We start from the raw sequence: 12,837 nt of genomic DNA on the forward strand, positions 1-12,837 counted from the left end.
TCCGCCGCAATATCGCAGTCCCAATAAAAATCGCAGATCGTCGCCATTACTAGTAACAAAAAAATAATAATAAAAAAATCATAATTTTGTTCCCCATTTTGTAGGCACTATAACTTTTGCGCAAACCAGTCGCTTATTGTGATTTTTTTTTTTTTACAAAAATACGTATCGGCCTTAACTGAGAAAAAAAATATTAAAAAAAAAAAAAAATTGGGCTATTTATTATAGCAACAAGTAAAAAATATATATATTTTTTTTAAATTGTCGCTCTTTTTTTTGTTTATAGCGCAAAAAATAAAAACCGCAGAGGAGGCTGTAAGATTCAGATCACCCTCCTGCCCACAGACACCCCCCCCCACCCCACAAACTCTGGGCCAGGGTTGTGGGGAGGAGGCCCTTTCCTCATAAACGAGGGTGTGGTTTTTAGGGCATTTTTTTGTGCATGATTTCGTGTGATGGGCATAGGGCGGCCCATTCCAAAGAAGCTCCTGCAACTTTCGGAAGTAGCACTTCGTTTTTTTTTTTGTTTTTTTTGTTTGTTTTTCTGCGCGTTTGTGGTGTCTGCTGGGCATTTGTAGGATGCCACTAAGAATCAATCGCACTGCAAGCGCCACTCGCATTTTCTCTAGTTCCATGCACAAGCGCAGACGTGGGTTCAGCCTTAGGAAGAGTTCTTTCTGAATACAGAACTTGCGCCCAAAGTTACAGCGGCGTAACGTATCGGAGATACGTTACGCCGGAAGAAAGATACGCTCAGGTATCTGAATCCGGCCCACTGGGTTTAGTCGGGTGTAGGTAATCGGGGTTGTGGGGGATGGGGGGCAGTAGTTCTGTCCATAGGGTGACAACACAGCTCTCCAGTACAGGGAGTGTTGTCACCCTATGGCAGGAAGTCAGTTACTGGCAGGATCACCAAGTGCAAATACGATAAATACTTTCTGGTCATTGCAACACAAATTACAATGACATTTTATTATAAATAAAAGAAAAAAAAGTTCTATTTTTGCAGCCACATCTAAACTGGAATATAATCACATTCTCCTCTCAGATGTGAATAATAATAATAATAATAATAATAATAATAATAATTCCGGCTCTGTTCTGCCCATTAGGGTCATGCTGGCTCTTGTAGTGCACCTATGATCCGCCCCCCACCTGGCATGGAATGCAGAAGATAACATCGAATGTTACATTGTATCGTGAAGGTATTCCAGCCGGCCAATCGCAGCCCTCTATGGCTGGGTGGGTGTGGCACAACACGCGCCCAATGTCCGCCTGCGGCGTTCCCCAGTCTAGGAGACAGCAGCGAGTAATGACAAGGGGGAATGGGCCAATCGTGCCGGGGGTGGGGTGGGACTTAACCTGTCCAATGGGAGGAGCGGGGCGGAGCTGGGGCTCTGTTGCATAGTGGCTGCATCGTCTCTAGCTGTGACCTGGATAGATCAGGATGGCGACAGCAGCTGCTGCGGCGAGCAGTGTGGAGAGGGGAGTGCTGGTGAGTCACCGATCCGGGGGAGAGAAGGGGGGGTCATGTGATGGAGGACCCCCCCAATTATATGCACTGTGATGATAGGGAGGACCCCCCCCCAATTATATGCACTGTGATGATAGGGAGGACCCCCCCCCAATTATATGCACTGTGATGATAGGGAGGACCCCCCCCCCATTATATGTACTGTGATAGGGAGGACCCCCCCATTATATGTACTGTGATAGGGAGGACCCCCCCATTATATGTACTGTGATAGGGAGGACCCCCCCATTATATGTACTGTGATGATAGGGAGGACCCCCCCCATTATATGTACTGTGATGATAGGGAGGACCCCCCCCCCCATTATATGTACTGTGATAGGGAGGACCCCCCCATTATATGTACTGTGATGATAGGGAGGACCCCCCCAATTATATGTACTGTGACGATAGGGAGGACCCCCCCCCAATTATATGTACTGTGATGATAGGGAGGACCCCCCCCCCCATTATATGTACTGTGATGATAGGGAGGACCCCCCCCCCCCATTATATGTACTGTGATGATAGGGAGGACCCCCCCCCCCATTATATGTACTGTGATGATAGGGAGGACCCCCCCATTATATGTACTGTGATGATAGGGAGGACCCCCCCCCCCCCATAATATGTACTGTGATGATAGGGAGGACCCCCCCCCCCATTATATGTACTGTGATGATAGGGAGGACCCCCCCCCCCCCATTATATGTACTGTGATGATAGGGAGGACCCCCCCCCCCCCATTATATGTACTGTGATGATAGGGAGGACCCCCCCCCCCCCCATTATATGTACTGTGATGATAGGGAGGACCCCCCCCCCCATTATATGTACTGTGATGATAGGGAGGACCCCCCCCCCATAATATGTACTGTGATGATAGGGAGGACCCTCCCCCCCCCCCCATAATATGTACTGTGATGATAGGGAGGACCCTCCCCCCCCCCCATAATATGTACTGTGATGATAGGGAGGACCCCCCCCCCAATTATATGTACTGTGATGATAGGGAGGACCCCCCCCCATTTTATTATATGTACTGTGATGATAGGGAGGACCCCCCCCCCCCCTATTATGTGTACTGTGATGATAGGGAGGACCCCCCCCCCCATTATATGTACTGTGATGATAGGGAGGACCCCCCTCCCTCCTTATTATATGTACTGTGATGATAGGGAGGACCCCCCCATCCCATTATATGTACTGTGACGATAGGGAGGACCCCCCCCCCCCATTATATGTACTGTGATGATAGGGAGGACCCCCCTCCCTCCTTATTATATGTACTGTGATGATAGGGAGGACCCCCCCATCCCATTATATGTACTGTGATGATAGGGAGGACCCCCCTCCCTCCTTATTATATGTACTGTGATGATAGGGAGGACCCCCCCTTATTATATGTACTGTGATGATAGGGAGGACCCCCCCCTTATTATATGTACTGTGATGATAGGGAGGACCCCCCCCTTATTATATGTACTGTGATGATAGGGAGGACCCCCCCCCCCCTTATTATATGTACTGTGATGATAGGGAGGACCCCCATTATATGTACTGTGATGATAGGGAGGACCCCCCCCCCCATTATATGTACTGTGATGATAGGAAGGACCCCCCCCCCCCCATTATATGTACTGTGATACGCTGATTTACGCCTAGAAATATGTAAATCAGCTAGATACGCCTTCGCAGTACAGATACGCCGTTTACATAAGGCTTTTTTCAGCGTAAAGTTACCCCTGCTAGATGAGGCGCAGCCAATATTAAGTATGGACTTCGGTGCCAGAGTTGATTTTTTCCGTCGTTTGCGTATGTCGTTCGCGAATAGGGCTGGGCGTCATTTACGTTCACGTCGAAAGCATTGGCTTTTTGCAGGTTAATTTGGAGCATGCGCACTGGGATACTTTCACGGACGGCGCATGCTCCGTTCGTAAAAAGCGTCATTTACGTGGGGTCACAATAAATTAACATAAACCACGCCCACATGTTCCACATTTGAATTAGGCGGGCTTACGCCGGCCTATTTACGCTACACCGCCGCAACTTTGCTTTGTGAATACTGCACTTGCCTGTCAAAGTTGCGGAGGGGTAGCGTAAATAGGATACGTTACGCCGGCTCACAAATACACGCTCCCTACCTGAATCTGGGCCACAATTTTGTTTCATTGAATCTGTGGCAACTCTTCTTTGGTGACCATATCTGTCCAGCAGGTCTTCAAGATCCTCTTGTAGCACAGGTCACAACTTGTAATCTTCTTATCTTATCTAACGTTTCTTTGCTATACCTGAGAACATACAAGACTTGGTAGCAATAATCTCTTGGGGCTTTAGAGCACATATGTCAAAGACCAGGCCCCGTGGGCCAAATCCGACCCGCCAGGCCTTGCCATGTGGCCCTCCCCCTCAGTTTTGCAGCTGAAACATGGAGGATCACCATTTCACCAACTCCGGCTCTCGACCTTCCGATCTTCCGGCTCTCGACCTTCCGGCCCTCGACCTTCCGGCCAGTGCCAATCCTGACCTCCCTGGGGCCCTAAGCAAAATGAAAATGACATGTCACATTAAAGTTGAGAAGCGGGTGTGGGGGGGTGCTATCGACCTTGACATGTCACATTAAAGATTAAAGTTGAGAAGCGGGGGAGGGGGGTGTTCTGCTGTTGGAAATAACATCTTACATTAAAGTGAGAAGCGGGGGGTGCTGACTTCTTACCTCTTCTCCCATGCAGCCAGCGAGTTGAGAAGCGGGGTGAGGGGCCAAAAATTACTTCTCACCAAGCGGGGCCTCTAGTAATTTAGGGGGCCCTCCGGCTTGCATAGTGAGCCTATAGGGCGTATCAGCTCTGCTTCCGGCTCTCGACCTTCCGCTCTTCTGGCTCTCGACCTTCCGCTCTTCTGGCTCTCGACGTTCCGCTCTTCTGGCTTTCGACGTTCCGCTCTTCGGGCTCTCTCGACGTTCCGCTCTTCGGGCTCTCTCGACCTTCCGCTCTTCGGGCTCTCTCGACCTTCCGCTCTTCGGGCTCTCTCGACCTTCCGCTCTTCGGGCTCTCTCGACCTTCCGCTCTTCGGGCTCTCTCGACCTTCCGCTCTTCGGGCTCTCTCGACCTTCCGCTCTTCGGGCTCTCTCGACCTTCCGCTCTTCGGGCTCTCTCGACCTTCCGCTCTTCGGGCTCTCTCGACCTTCCGCTCTTCGGGCTCTCTCGACCTTCCGCTCTTCGGGCTCTCTCGACCTTCCGCTCTTCGGGCTCTCTCGACCTTCCGCTCTTCGGGGCTCTCTCGCTCTTCGGGCTCTCTCGACCTTCCGCTCTTCGGGCTCTCTCGACCTTCCGCTCTTCGGGCTCTCTCGACCTTCCGCTCTTCGGGCTCTCTCGTTCTTCGGGCTCTCTCGACCTTCCGCTCTTCGGGCTCTCTCGACCTTCCGCTCTTCGGGCTCTCTCGACCTTCCGCTCTTCGGGCTCTCTCGACCTTCCGCTCTTCGGGCTCTCTCGACCTTCCGCTCTTCGGGCTCTCTCGACCTTCCGCTCTTCGGGCTCTCTCGACCTTCCGCTCTTCGGGCTCTCTCGACCTTCCGCTCTTCGGGCTCTCTCGACCTTCCGCTCTTCGGGCTCTCTCGACCTTCCGCTCTTCGGGGCTCTCTCGCTCTTCGGGCTCTCTCGACCTTCCGCTCTTCGGGCTCTCTCGACCTTCCGCTCTTCGGGCTCTCTCGACCTTCCGCTCTTCGGGCTCTCTCGTTCTTCGGGCTCTCTCGACCTTCCGCTCTTCGGGCTCTCTCGACCTTCCGCTCTTCGGGCTCTCTCGACCTTCCGCTCTTCGGGCTCTCTCGACCTTCCGCTCTTCGGGCTCTCTCGACCTTCCGCTCTTCGGGCTCTCTCGACCTTCCGCTCTTCGGGCTCCCTCGACCTTCCGCTCTTCGGGCTCCCTCGACCTTCCGCTCTTCGGGCTCCCTCGACCTTCCGCTCTTCGGGCTCCCTCGACCTTCCGCTCTTCGGGCTCCCTCGACCTTCCGCTCTTCGGGCTCCCTCGACCTTCCGTCTGAGATCAGAGTTCTCCTTTAGGTTTCCAATAATTCATGTTCCATAGTTTTAGAAGTTGGTTACTTACGCTAGTCTTTAATTTTCAAGCATTTGTTTTAATTCATTATGCCCTTTGTTGCTTGCAATTCCCTCTTTTTTTTTGATGGAGACATTCTTGCCATTTTCTGTACTTTAATTAGGTCAGGGCTCGACAAATCCCGGGCGCCAGGTCGCCATGGCGACTAGAAATGGTGTCCTGGCGACTTGGCTTGGAAGGTGGGCAAAAAATAAATAATTTTTTTTTTGAGCTGGCGCCATCTGGTGGTGAACCGTTGGTATTACAAGTTATTACCACCAGATGTGTGAGCTGGCGCCATCTGGTGGTGGCCGTTGATATTACAAGTTAAGCATTACAAGTTAAACAGCAATTCTAATGTCATTTTTCACTGCCATCTTCTTCCCTCCAATTAGAACCCCCGAAACATTATATATATTTTTTATCCTAACACCCTAGAGAATTAAATGGCGATCGTTGCAATACTTTCTGTCACGCTGTATTTGCGCAGCGGTCTTACAAGCACACTTTTTTGGGAAAATAGTACACTTTTTTTTTTAATTAAAAAATAGGACAACAGTGAAGTTATCCCCATTTTTTTTTAATATTATGAAACATAATGTTACGCCGAGTAAATTCATACCCAACATGTCACGCTTCAAAATTGCGTCCGCTCGTGGAATGCCGACAAACTTTTACCCTTTAAAATCTTCATAGGCGACATTTTAAAAAAATCTACAGGTTGCATGCTTTGAGTTACAGAAGAGGTCTAGGGCTAGAATTATTGCTCTCGCTCTACCAATCACGGCGATACCTCACATGTGTGGTTTGAACACCGTTTACATATGCGGGCGCTGCTCACGTATGTGTTCGCTTCTGCACGCACGCTCGTCGGGACGGGGTGCGTTTTATGGCTCCTAACTTTTTTACCTGGCTCCTAGATTCCAAGCAAATTTGTCAAACCCTGGATTAGGTATATGTCAAGTTCCTCCTCTGATTCTGTAGGCAAAAACCTATTGTCTGGTTTGCTTATGTCCAGCCCCTTCACAAATGCCTCGCTTTGCCTAAATAGGTATGGAACAGCATTTCAGCATCTGCTTCTGTTTATCGGGTCTAATCCGTTGCAGCTGAGGCGGCTGTGGTCTTGCATAATATGGTGATTCCATAGAAGAGCACAATAGGAGGCTGTTCTGGAACTTGTATGAATACATTTCTAAATGCTGTAACTGTACTGTGTATATGGGGGGGGCTACCTTTTTACAATTTAAAAAGTAGTCTATGAGCACCAGTCCACTGAATTTGGCCTAGCTGCAATGATTTTCAGTCTGCTGCAGGCTGTAAGAGGCATTTCCTCACATTTGCCCCAGTAACCAGGTTGCAACATTGTAACTTTTGTATCAAGTTGCAAGGTGAGAGGCTGCAGCACGGCTGCCACAGGACCATGCATTTATGTATGTATTCTACTCTAGACAGCAACCGTTGATCGGCTTTTCCCTCACTCAGAGCCGGTCGGCTGCTCTCCTGATGGGGAGGGGGGGGGGGGTCTGTGCTGTTTGTTTAAGCAGCGCCCCCCTCGGATACCGCCCAGGACCACCAGGGAAGTCGCCAGGACCACCTGGATGGCGGCCATCCCCCCTAGACCTCCAGGGATCTGTGCCCAGGCATCTGCCAATCAGTGCCCACCCACTATGCCTGCAGTGCCACCAGGGATCCCTATTAGTGGCACCCATAAGTCAGGGCTCGACAAATCCTGGTTGCCATGTCGACTAGAAATAGGGTCCTGGCGACTTGGCTTGGAAGGGGGGCAACAAAAAATAATAATTAGAACCCCCCAAACATTATATATATATTTTTTATCCTAACACCCTAGAGAATAAAATGGCAATCGTTGCAATACTTTCTGTCACACCGTACATGCGCAGCGGTCTTGCAAGCGCACTTTTTGGGGGAAAAATACACTTTTTTTATTAAAAAAGACAACAGTAAAGTTATCCCCATTTTTTTGTAATATTATGAAAGATAATGTTACGCCAAGTAAATTCATACCCAACATGTCACGCTTCAAAATTGCGTCCGCTCGTGGAATGCCGACAAACTTTTACCCTTTAAAATCTTCATAGGCGACGTTTAAAAAAAATCTACAGGTTGCATGTTTTGAGTTACAGAAAAGGTCTAGGGCTAGAATTATTGCTCTCGCTCTACCAATCGTGGCGATACCTCACATGTGTGGTTTGAACACCGTTTACATATGCGGGCGCTGCTCACGTATGTGTTCGCTTCTGCGCGCAAGCTCGTCGGGAAGGGGCGCGTTTTCTGGCTCCTAACTTTTTTTTGCTGGCTCCTAGATTCCAAGCAAATTTGTCAAACCCTGCCATAAGTACCCATCTTTGCAGCCTATCAATGCCACATGTCGGTGCCTGTCAGTGCTGCCTTTCAGTGCCCATCAGTGAAGTGAAAAACGTACTTCTTTACACATTTTATTTTTTCAAAAAATTTCAGTCCCCTTTATTTTTATTTTTTTTAGCAAAACATAAAAACCGCAGAGGTGATCAAATACCACCAAAAGAAAGCTTTATTTGTGGGAACAAAATGATAACAAATGTGTTTGGGTACAGTAAAGTGTAGCATGACCGCGCAATTGTCATTTAAACAGCGACAGCGCTGAAAATTGGCCTGGGCAGGAGGGGGGGGGGGGGGGTGTAAGTGCCTGGCATCGAAGTAGTTAAAGGAGCTGGAGCAGTTTTGCAAGGAGGAATGGGCAAAAAAAAACAGCGGTAAGATGTGGCAAGAGACTTGTCCAAAGCGATTTGGAGCTGTGATGGGCGCAAAAGGTGACTCTACAAAGTATTGACTTTAGGGGGGGTGAATAGTTAAGCACACTGACCTTTTTTCTTTTCTTTTTTTTTTGGTCCTATTTTTTTTTTTGTTTGCTTTTTTTTTCTTTTCTTTTTTTTTTTTTTTTTTTTTAAAGTTGGAGGCATGTTCTGTAAATGATGCAAATCCTCGAACAATCTGTTAATTTCAGGTTGTGAGGCAACAAACCACAAAAAAATGCCAAGGGGGTTGAATACTTTTGCAAGGCACTGTATGTGCCGTGATCACTGGGGTGTGTAATGTTAGGCACACAACGACCCAGAATCCCTTCATCCAGAGATATTTGATTCTTCTTTGCTCTTGCGTATCTCCAGCTAACACCTAAAAAGCGCGATGTTTGTTTGAGTTTCCATAATACTGCCAAGTTCTACATTCCAGTAGAGGTTTTGTCTTCGTGGTGATGAAGCTGGTGGGCCCCGTCGGTTTGTTTTCCATCGGTTAAAAAAAATAGAACCTGTTTTTTTTTTTTTCTATAGCTAAAAAAACGATCGTCTGTGTGAAAGTCCATCGGTCAAAAATCCATGCATGCTCAGAATCAAGTCGGCGCATGCTCGGAAGCATTGAACTTCATTTTTCTCAGCACGTCGTGTTTTACGTCACCATGTTTGGACCCGGTCTTTTTTTTTTGACCGATGGTGTGTAGGCAAGACTGATGAAAGTCGGCTTCATCGGATATCCGACGAAAAAAAATCCATCGTATTAGATTCCATCAGATATCCGATCGTGTGTACGAGGCTTTAGTCCACCCAGAATACATTATTGATGGATGCAGAAGGCTTCATTTATACTGCACTGGCCTTGTTACTACATAGAAATGCTTCAGTCACCGTAAGGCAGGGATCCCTAAACTGTGGCCCCTCCAGGTGTTGGAACTACACGTCCCATGAGGCAATGACACCGCCTCCCAGGGCCGATCCACCCTATAGGCTTATTATGCAAGCCGCTTGGGGCCCCGCAAAGCTGCGGAGAGACCCCGCCTGGTGAAAAGTCATTTTTGGCCCCTTACCCCGCTTCTCAACTCGCTGGCTGCATGGGAGAAGAGGTAAGAAGTCAGCACTCCCCGCTTCTCACTTTAATGTAAGATGTAATTTCCGACAGTAAAACACCCCTTCACCCCGCTTCTCAACATCTTTAAAGTGGAGGTTCACCCAGAAATGACAATTTTTAACATTAGATTGAGGCTCATTTTGTCAAGGGGAATCGGGTATTTTTTTTAAAATCAAAGCTGTACTTACCGTTTTAGAGAGCGATCTTCTCCGCCGCTTCCGGGTAGGGGCTGCGGGACTGGGCGTTCCTATTTGATTGACAGGCTTCCGACGGTCGCATCTATCGCGTCACGATTTTCCGAAAATAGCCGAACGTCGGTGCGCAGGCGCCGTATAGAGCCGCACCGACGTTCGGCTTCTTTCGGCTACTCGTGACGCGATGGATGCGACCGTCGGAAGACTGTCAATCAAATAGGAACGCCCAGTCCCGAAGACCATACCCGGAAGCGGCGGAGAAGATCGCTCTCTAAAACGGTAAGTACTGCTTCGATTTTAAAAAAAACTACCCGATTCCCCTAGACAAAATGAGCCTCAGCCTAGGTTCACACTGCTGCGAATTCAAAATCGCGGTAAAATGCGCGATTTTGCAGCGATTTCGGCCGCAATTTTATGTAAATCGCGGCCCGAAATCGCAAAAAGTAGTACAGGAACTACTTTTTGAAATCGCAGATGCGGCGTCGCACTGATTAGGACAGTGCCATTGCCAACAATTGCCGCCGATTTGAGATGCGATTTGACATGTCAAATCGCATCTCAAATCATTCCAAATCGTACCCAGTGTGAACCAGGGCTTAATCTAATGTTAAAAATTGTCACAAGTATAATGCCCTGTACACACGATCGGATATCTGATGGAATCTAAACCGATGGATTTTTTTCATTGGATATCCGATGACGCTGACTTTCAGTCTTGCCTACACACCATCAGTTAAAAATCCAATTGTGTCAGAACGCGGTGACGTAAAACACTACGACATGCTGAGAAAAATGAAGTTCAATGCTTCCGAGCATGCGTCGACTTGACTTGATTCTGAGCATGCGTGGATTTTTGACCGATGGATTTCCCCACAGACGATTGCTTTTTTTTATTTTTTTTTCTATCGGTATTTTGACCATAAGAAAAATTTTAAAACGGGTTCTATTTTTTTTTTCACCGATGGGGGGGGGGGGAATAACGATGCGCCCCCCCACACGATCGGTTCGTCTGAAAACAGACCGATTGACCGTTTTCAGACGAACCGATCTTGTGTACAGGGCATTAGGCCACTTTTCAGACCAAGTGGATCCACCTGCTCAGCGGAGGATCTCACCACTGAGCAGACGGATGATCGGTCCGTACCTGCTCAGCTATACAGAGCGGATACGGACACGGCCCACTCTCCTCTATGGGGCGGTCAAATGGAAATGGACCGTTTCCAATCTTATCCGCCATACGTCTGTTTTAGGCAGATTTTATGCCAAAAATTACTTGTTGGTAAGCCTTCAGCATTTCATAGAGTCCTCTCCTCCTCAGCCACCACAATTTTAAAGTCTGTATCAAATTATCCGTGACATTTGACTTTTATGGTGAATTATCTGCCTGACCTATATCCTTCAATAGAACCTTTTTGTTTCTGAATTGGAATCGTACAGTAGTAGGCATCAGGGTGTGTTTGGTTCTTGTTGTGCTATATACTAAAGTCAAACCAAAGTTCTCCCTGGAGCAAGGAAATTGCCCTCTTCTATGGTCTCCACCCAGAATACTACTATACCGCGCCAATTCTAGCTTTATTGGAGGTCACAATGAAGATGATCCTCGGACTTGCCAATAGATAAAATACAGCACTTGACAAACAATGTTAAAAAAAAAAAACACACCACTACACACATTATCACAGTAATCTATGATAGGACAACTTCAAGCATTATCTTTAGAAAAATGTACATATCAGCAAAAAGGGCGCGACTATCATGGAATACATCTATAGAGTCCGCCGATTATTGTAACCGTTCAGCAAACTGCCAGTTTATATCAGACCAAAATACTGAACAATTAAAGTGGAGTTCCACCCATAAATATAACATTACATCAGTAGTTTTAAAAAAATGTCATTAGTCCTTTACGAAAAAATTGTTTTTTAGATGCCTTCAAAGTGTTGTTGCTAGGCAGAATAGTTAATCTTCCCACTTCCTGCACCTAGGTCCTAACCTACACCGCACAGACTCCTGGGAATGTAGTGGGTGTAACTTTCCAGGAGTCTGTGCACTCCCCAGTCTCGAAGAATCATGTGACTTGGACAGTACTGGTGCTGAAACCTGATCTGAAACCTATTACACTGCTTTCGCAGCACTGAGCATGTGCGAGATCTGCAAGGCTGAAATCCAGGAAGTCATACAGTCTGGCTTCATGATGCCCACACTTAAAGCGGTGGTTCACCCATAAAAACGACTTCCCCCCCCTATTACACTGCCCCCCCGCATTACAATACGAATATGCCATTAATTTTTTTTTGGCTGCTGTACATACCTGGGTACAGCTATTCACCCGTGTCCTCCGGGTTGCGAGTCCCGCGGGAGTGGGCGTTCCTACCATGGCGGTGATTGACGTTTTGACTAAAAAATGAGCTCCCCCCCGCCGCGTAAGCCGCGTCACGACTGGCGAAAGGAGCCGAACTGCGATGCGCAGTATAGCGCCGACTCGCCGTTCGGCTCCTTCCGCCAATCGTGACGCGGCTTACGCGACGGGGGGAGCTCGTTTTTTAGTCAAAACGTCAATCTCCGCCATGGTAGGAACGCCCACTCCCGCGGGACTCGCAACCCGGAGGACACGGGTGAATAGCTGTACCCAGGTATGTACAGCAGCCAAAAAAAAATTAATGGCATATTCGTATTGTAATGCGGGGGGGCAGTGTAATAGGGGGGAAGTCGTTTTTATGGGTGAACCACCGCTTTAAGTGTGGGCATCATGAAGCCAGACTGTATGACTTCCTGGATTTCAGCCTTGCAGATCTCGCACATGCTCAGTGCTGCGAAAGCAGTGTAATAGGTTTCAGATCAGGTTTCAGCACCAGTACTGTCCAAGTCACATGATTCTTCGAGACTGGGGAGTGCACAGACTCCTGGAAAGTTACACCCACTACATTCCCAGGAGTCTGTGCGGTGTAGGTTAGGACCTAGGTGCAGGAAGAGGGAAGATTAACTATTCTGCCTAGCAACAACACTTTGAAGGCATCTAAAAAACAATTTTTTCGTAAAGGACTAATGACATTTTTTTAAAACTACTGATGTAATGTTATATTTATGGGTGGAACTCCACTTTAATTGTTCAGTATTTTGGTCTGATATAAACTGGCAG

At 48.0% G+C, this 12,837-nt stretch overlaps 1 protein-coding gene across 2 annotated transcripts in view; it reads left to right on the forward strand.

The window, feature by feature from the left end:
- Positions 1–1,389: 1,389 nt before the first annotated feature.
- Positions 1,390–12,837, forward strand: part of ROGDI (rogdi atypical leucine zipper) — a 45,148-nt gene continuing 33,700 nt past the window's right edge. Inside the window, exon 1 of one of the 2 annotated variants that reach the window (XM_040356405.1) lies at positions 1,390–1,495. In XM_040356405.1, coding sequence (XP_040212339.1) covers positions 1,448–1,495 — 48 coding nt within the window. In that variant the 5' untranslated portion in view covers positions 1,390–1,447. The remainder of the gene's footprint in view (positions 1,496–12,837) is intronic. The other variant, XM_040356404.1, reaches the window with a different exon arrangement.

The sequence above is a fragment of the Rana temporaria genome, chromosome 6 (genome assembly GCF_905171775.1).
Source record: "Rana temporaria chromosome 6, aRanTem1.1, whole genome shotgun sequence".
Lineage (NCBI taxonomy): Eukaryota > Metazoa > Chordata > Amphibia > Anura > Ranidae > Rana > Rana temporaria.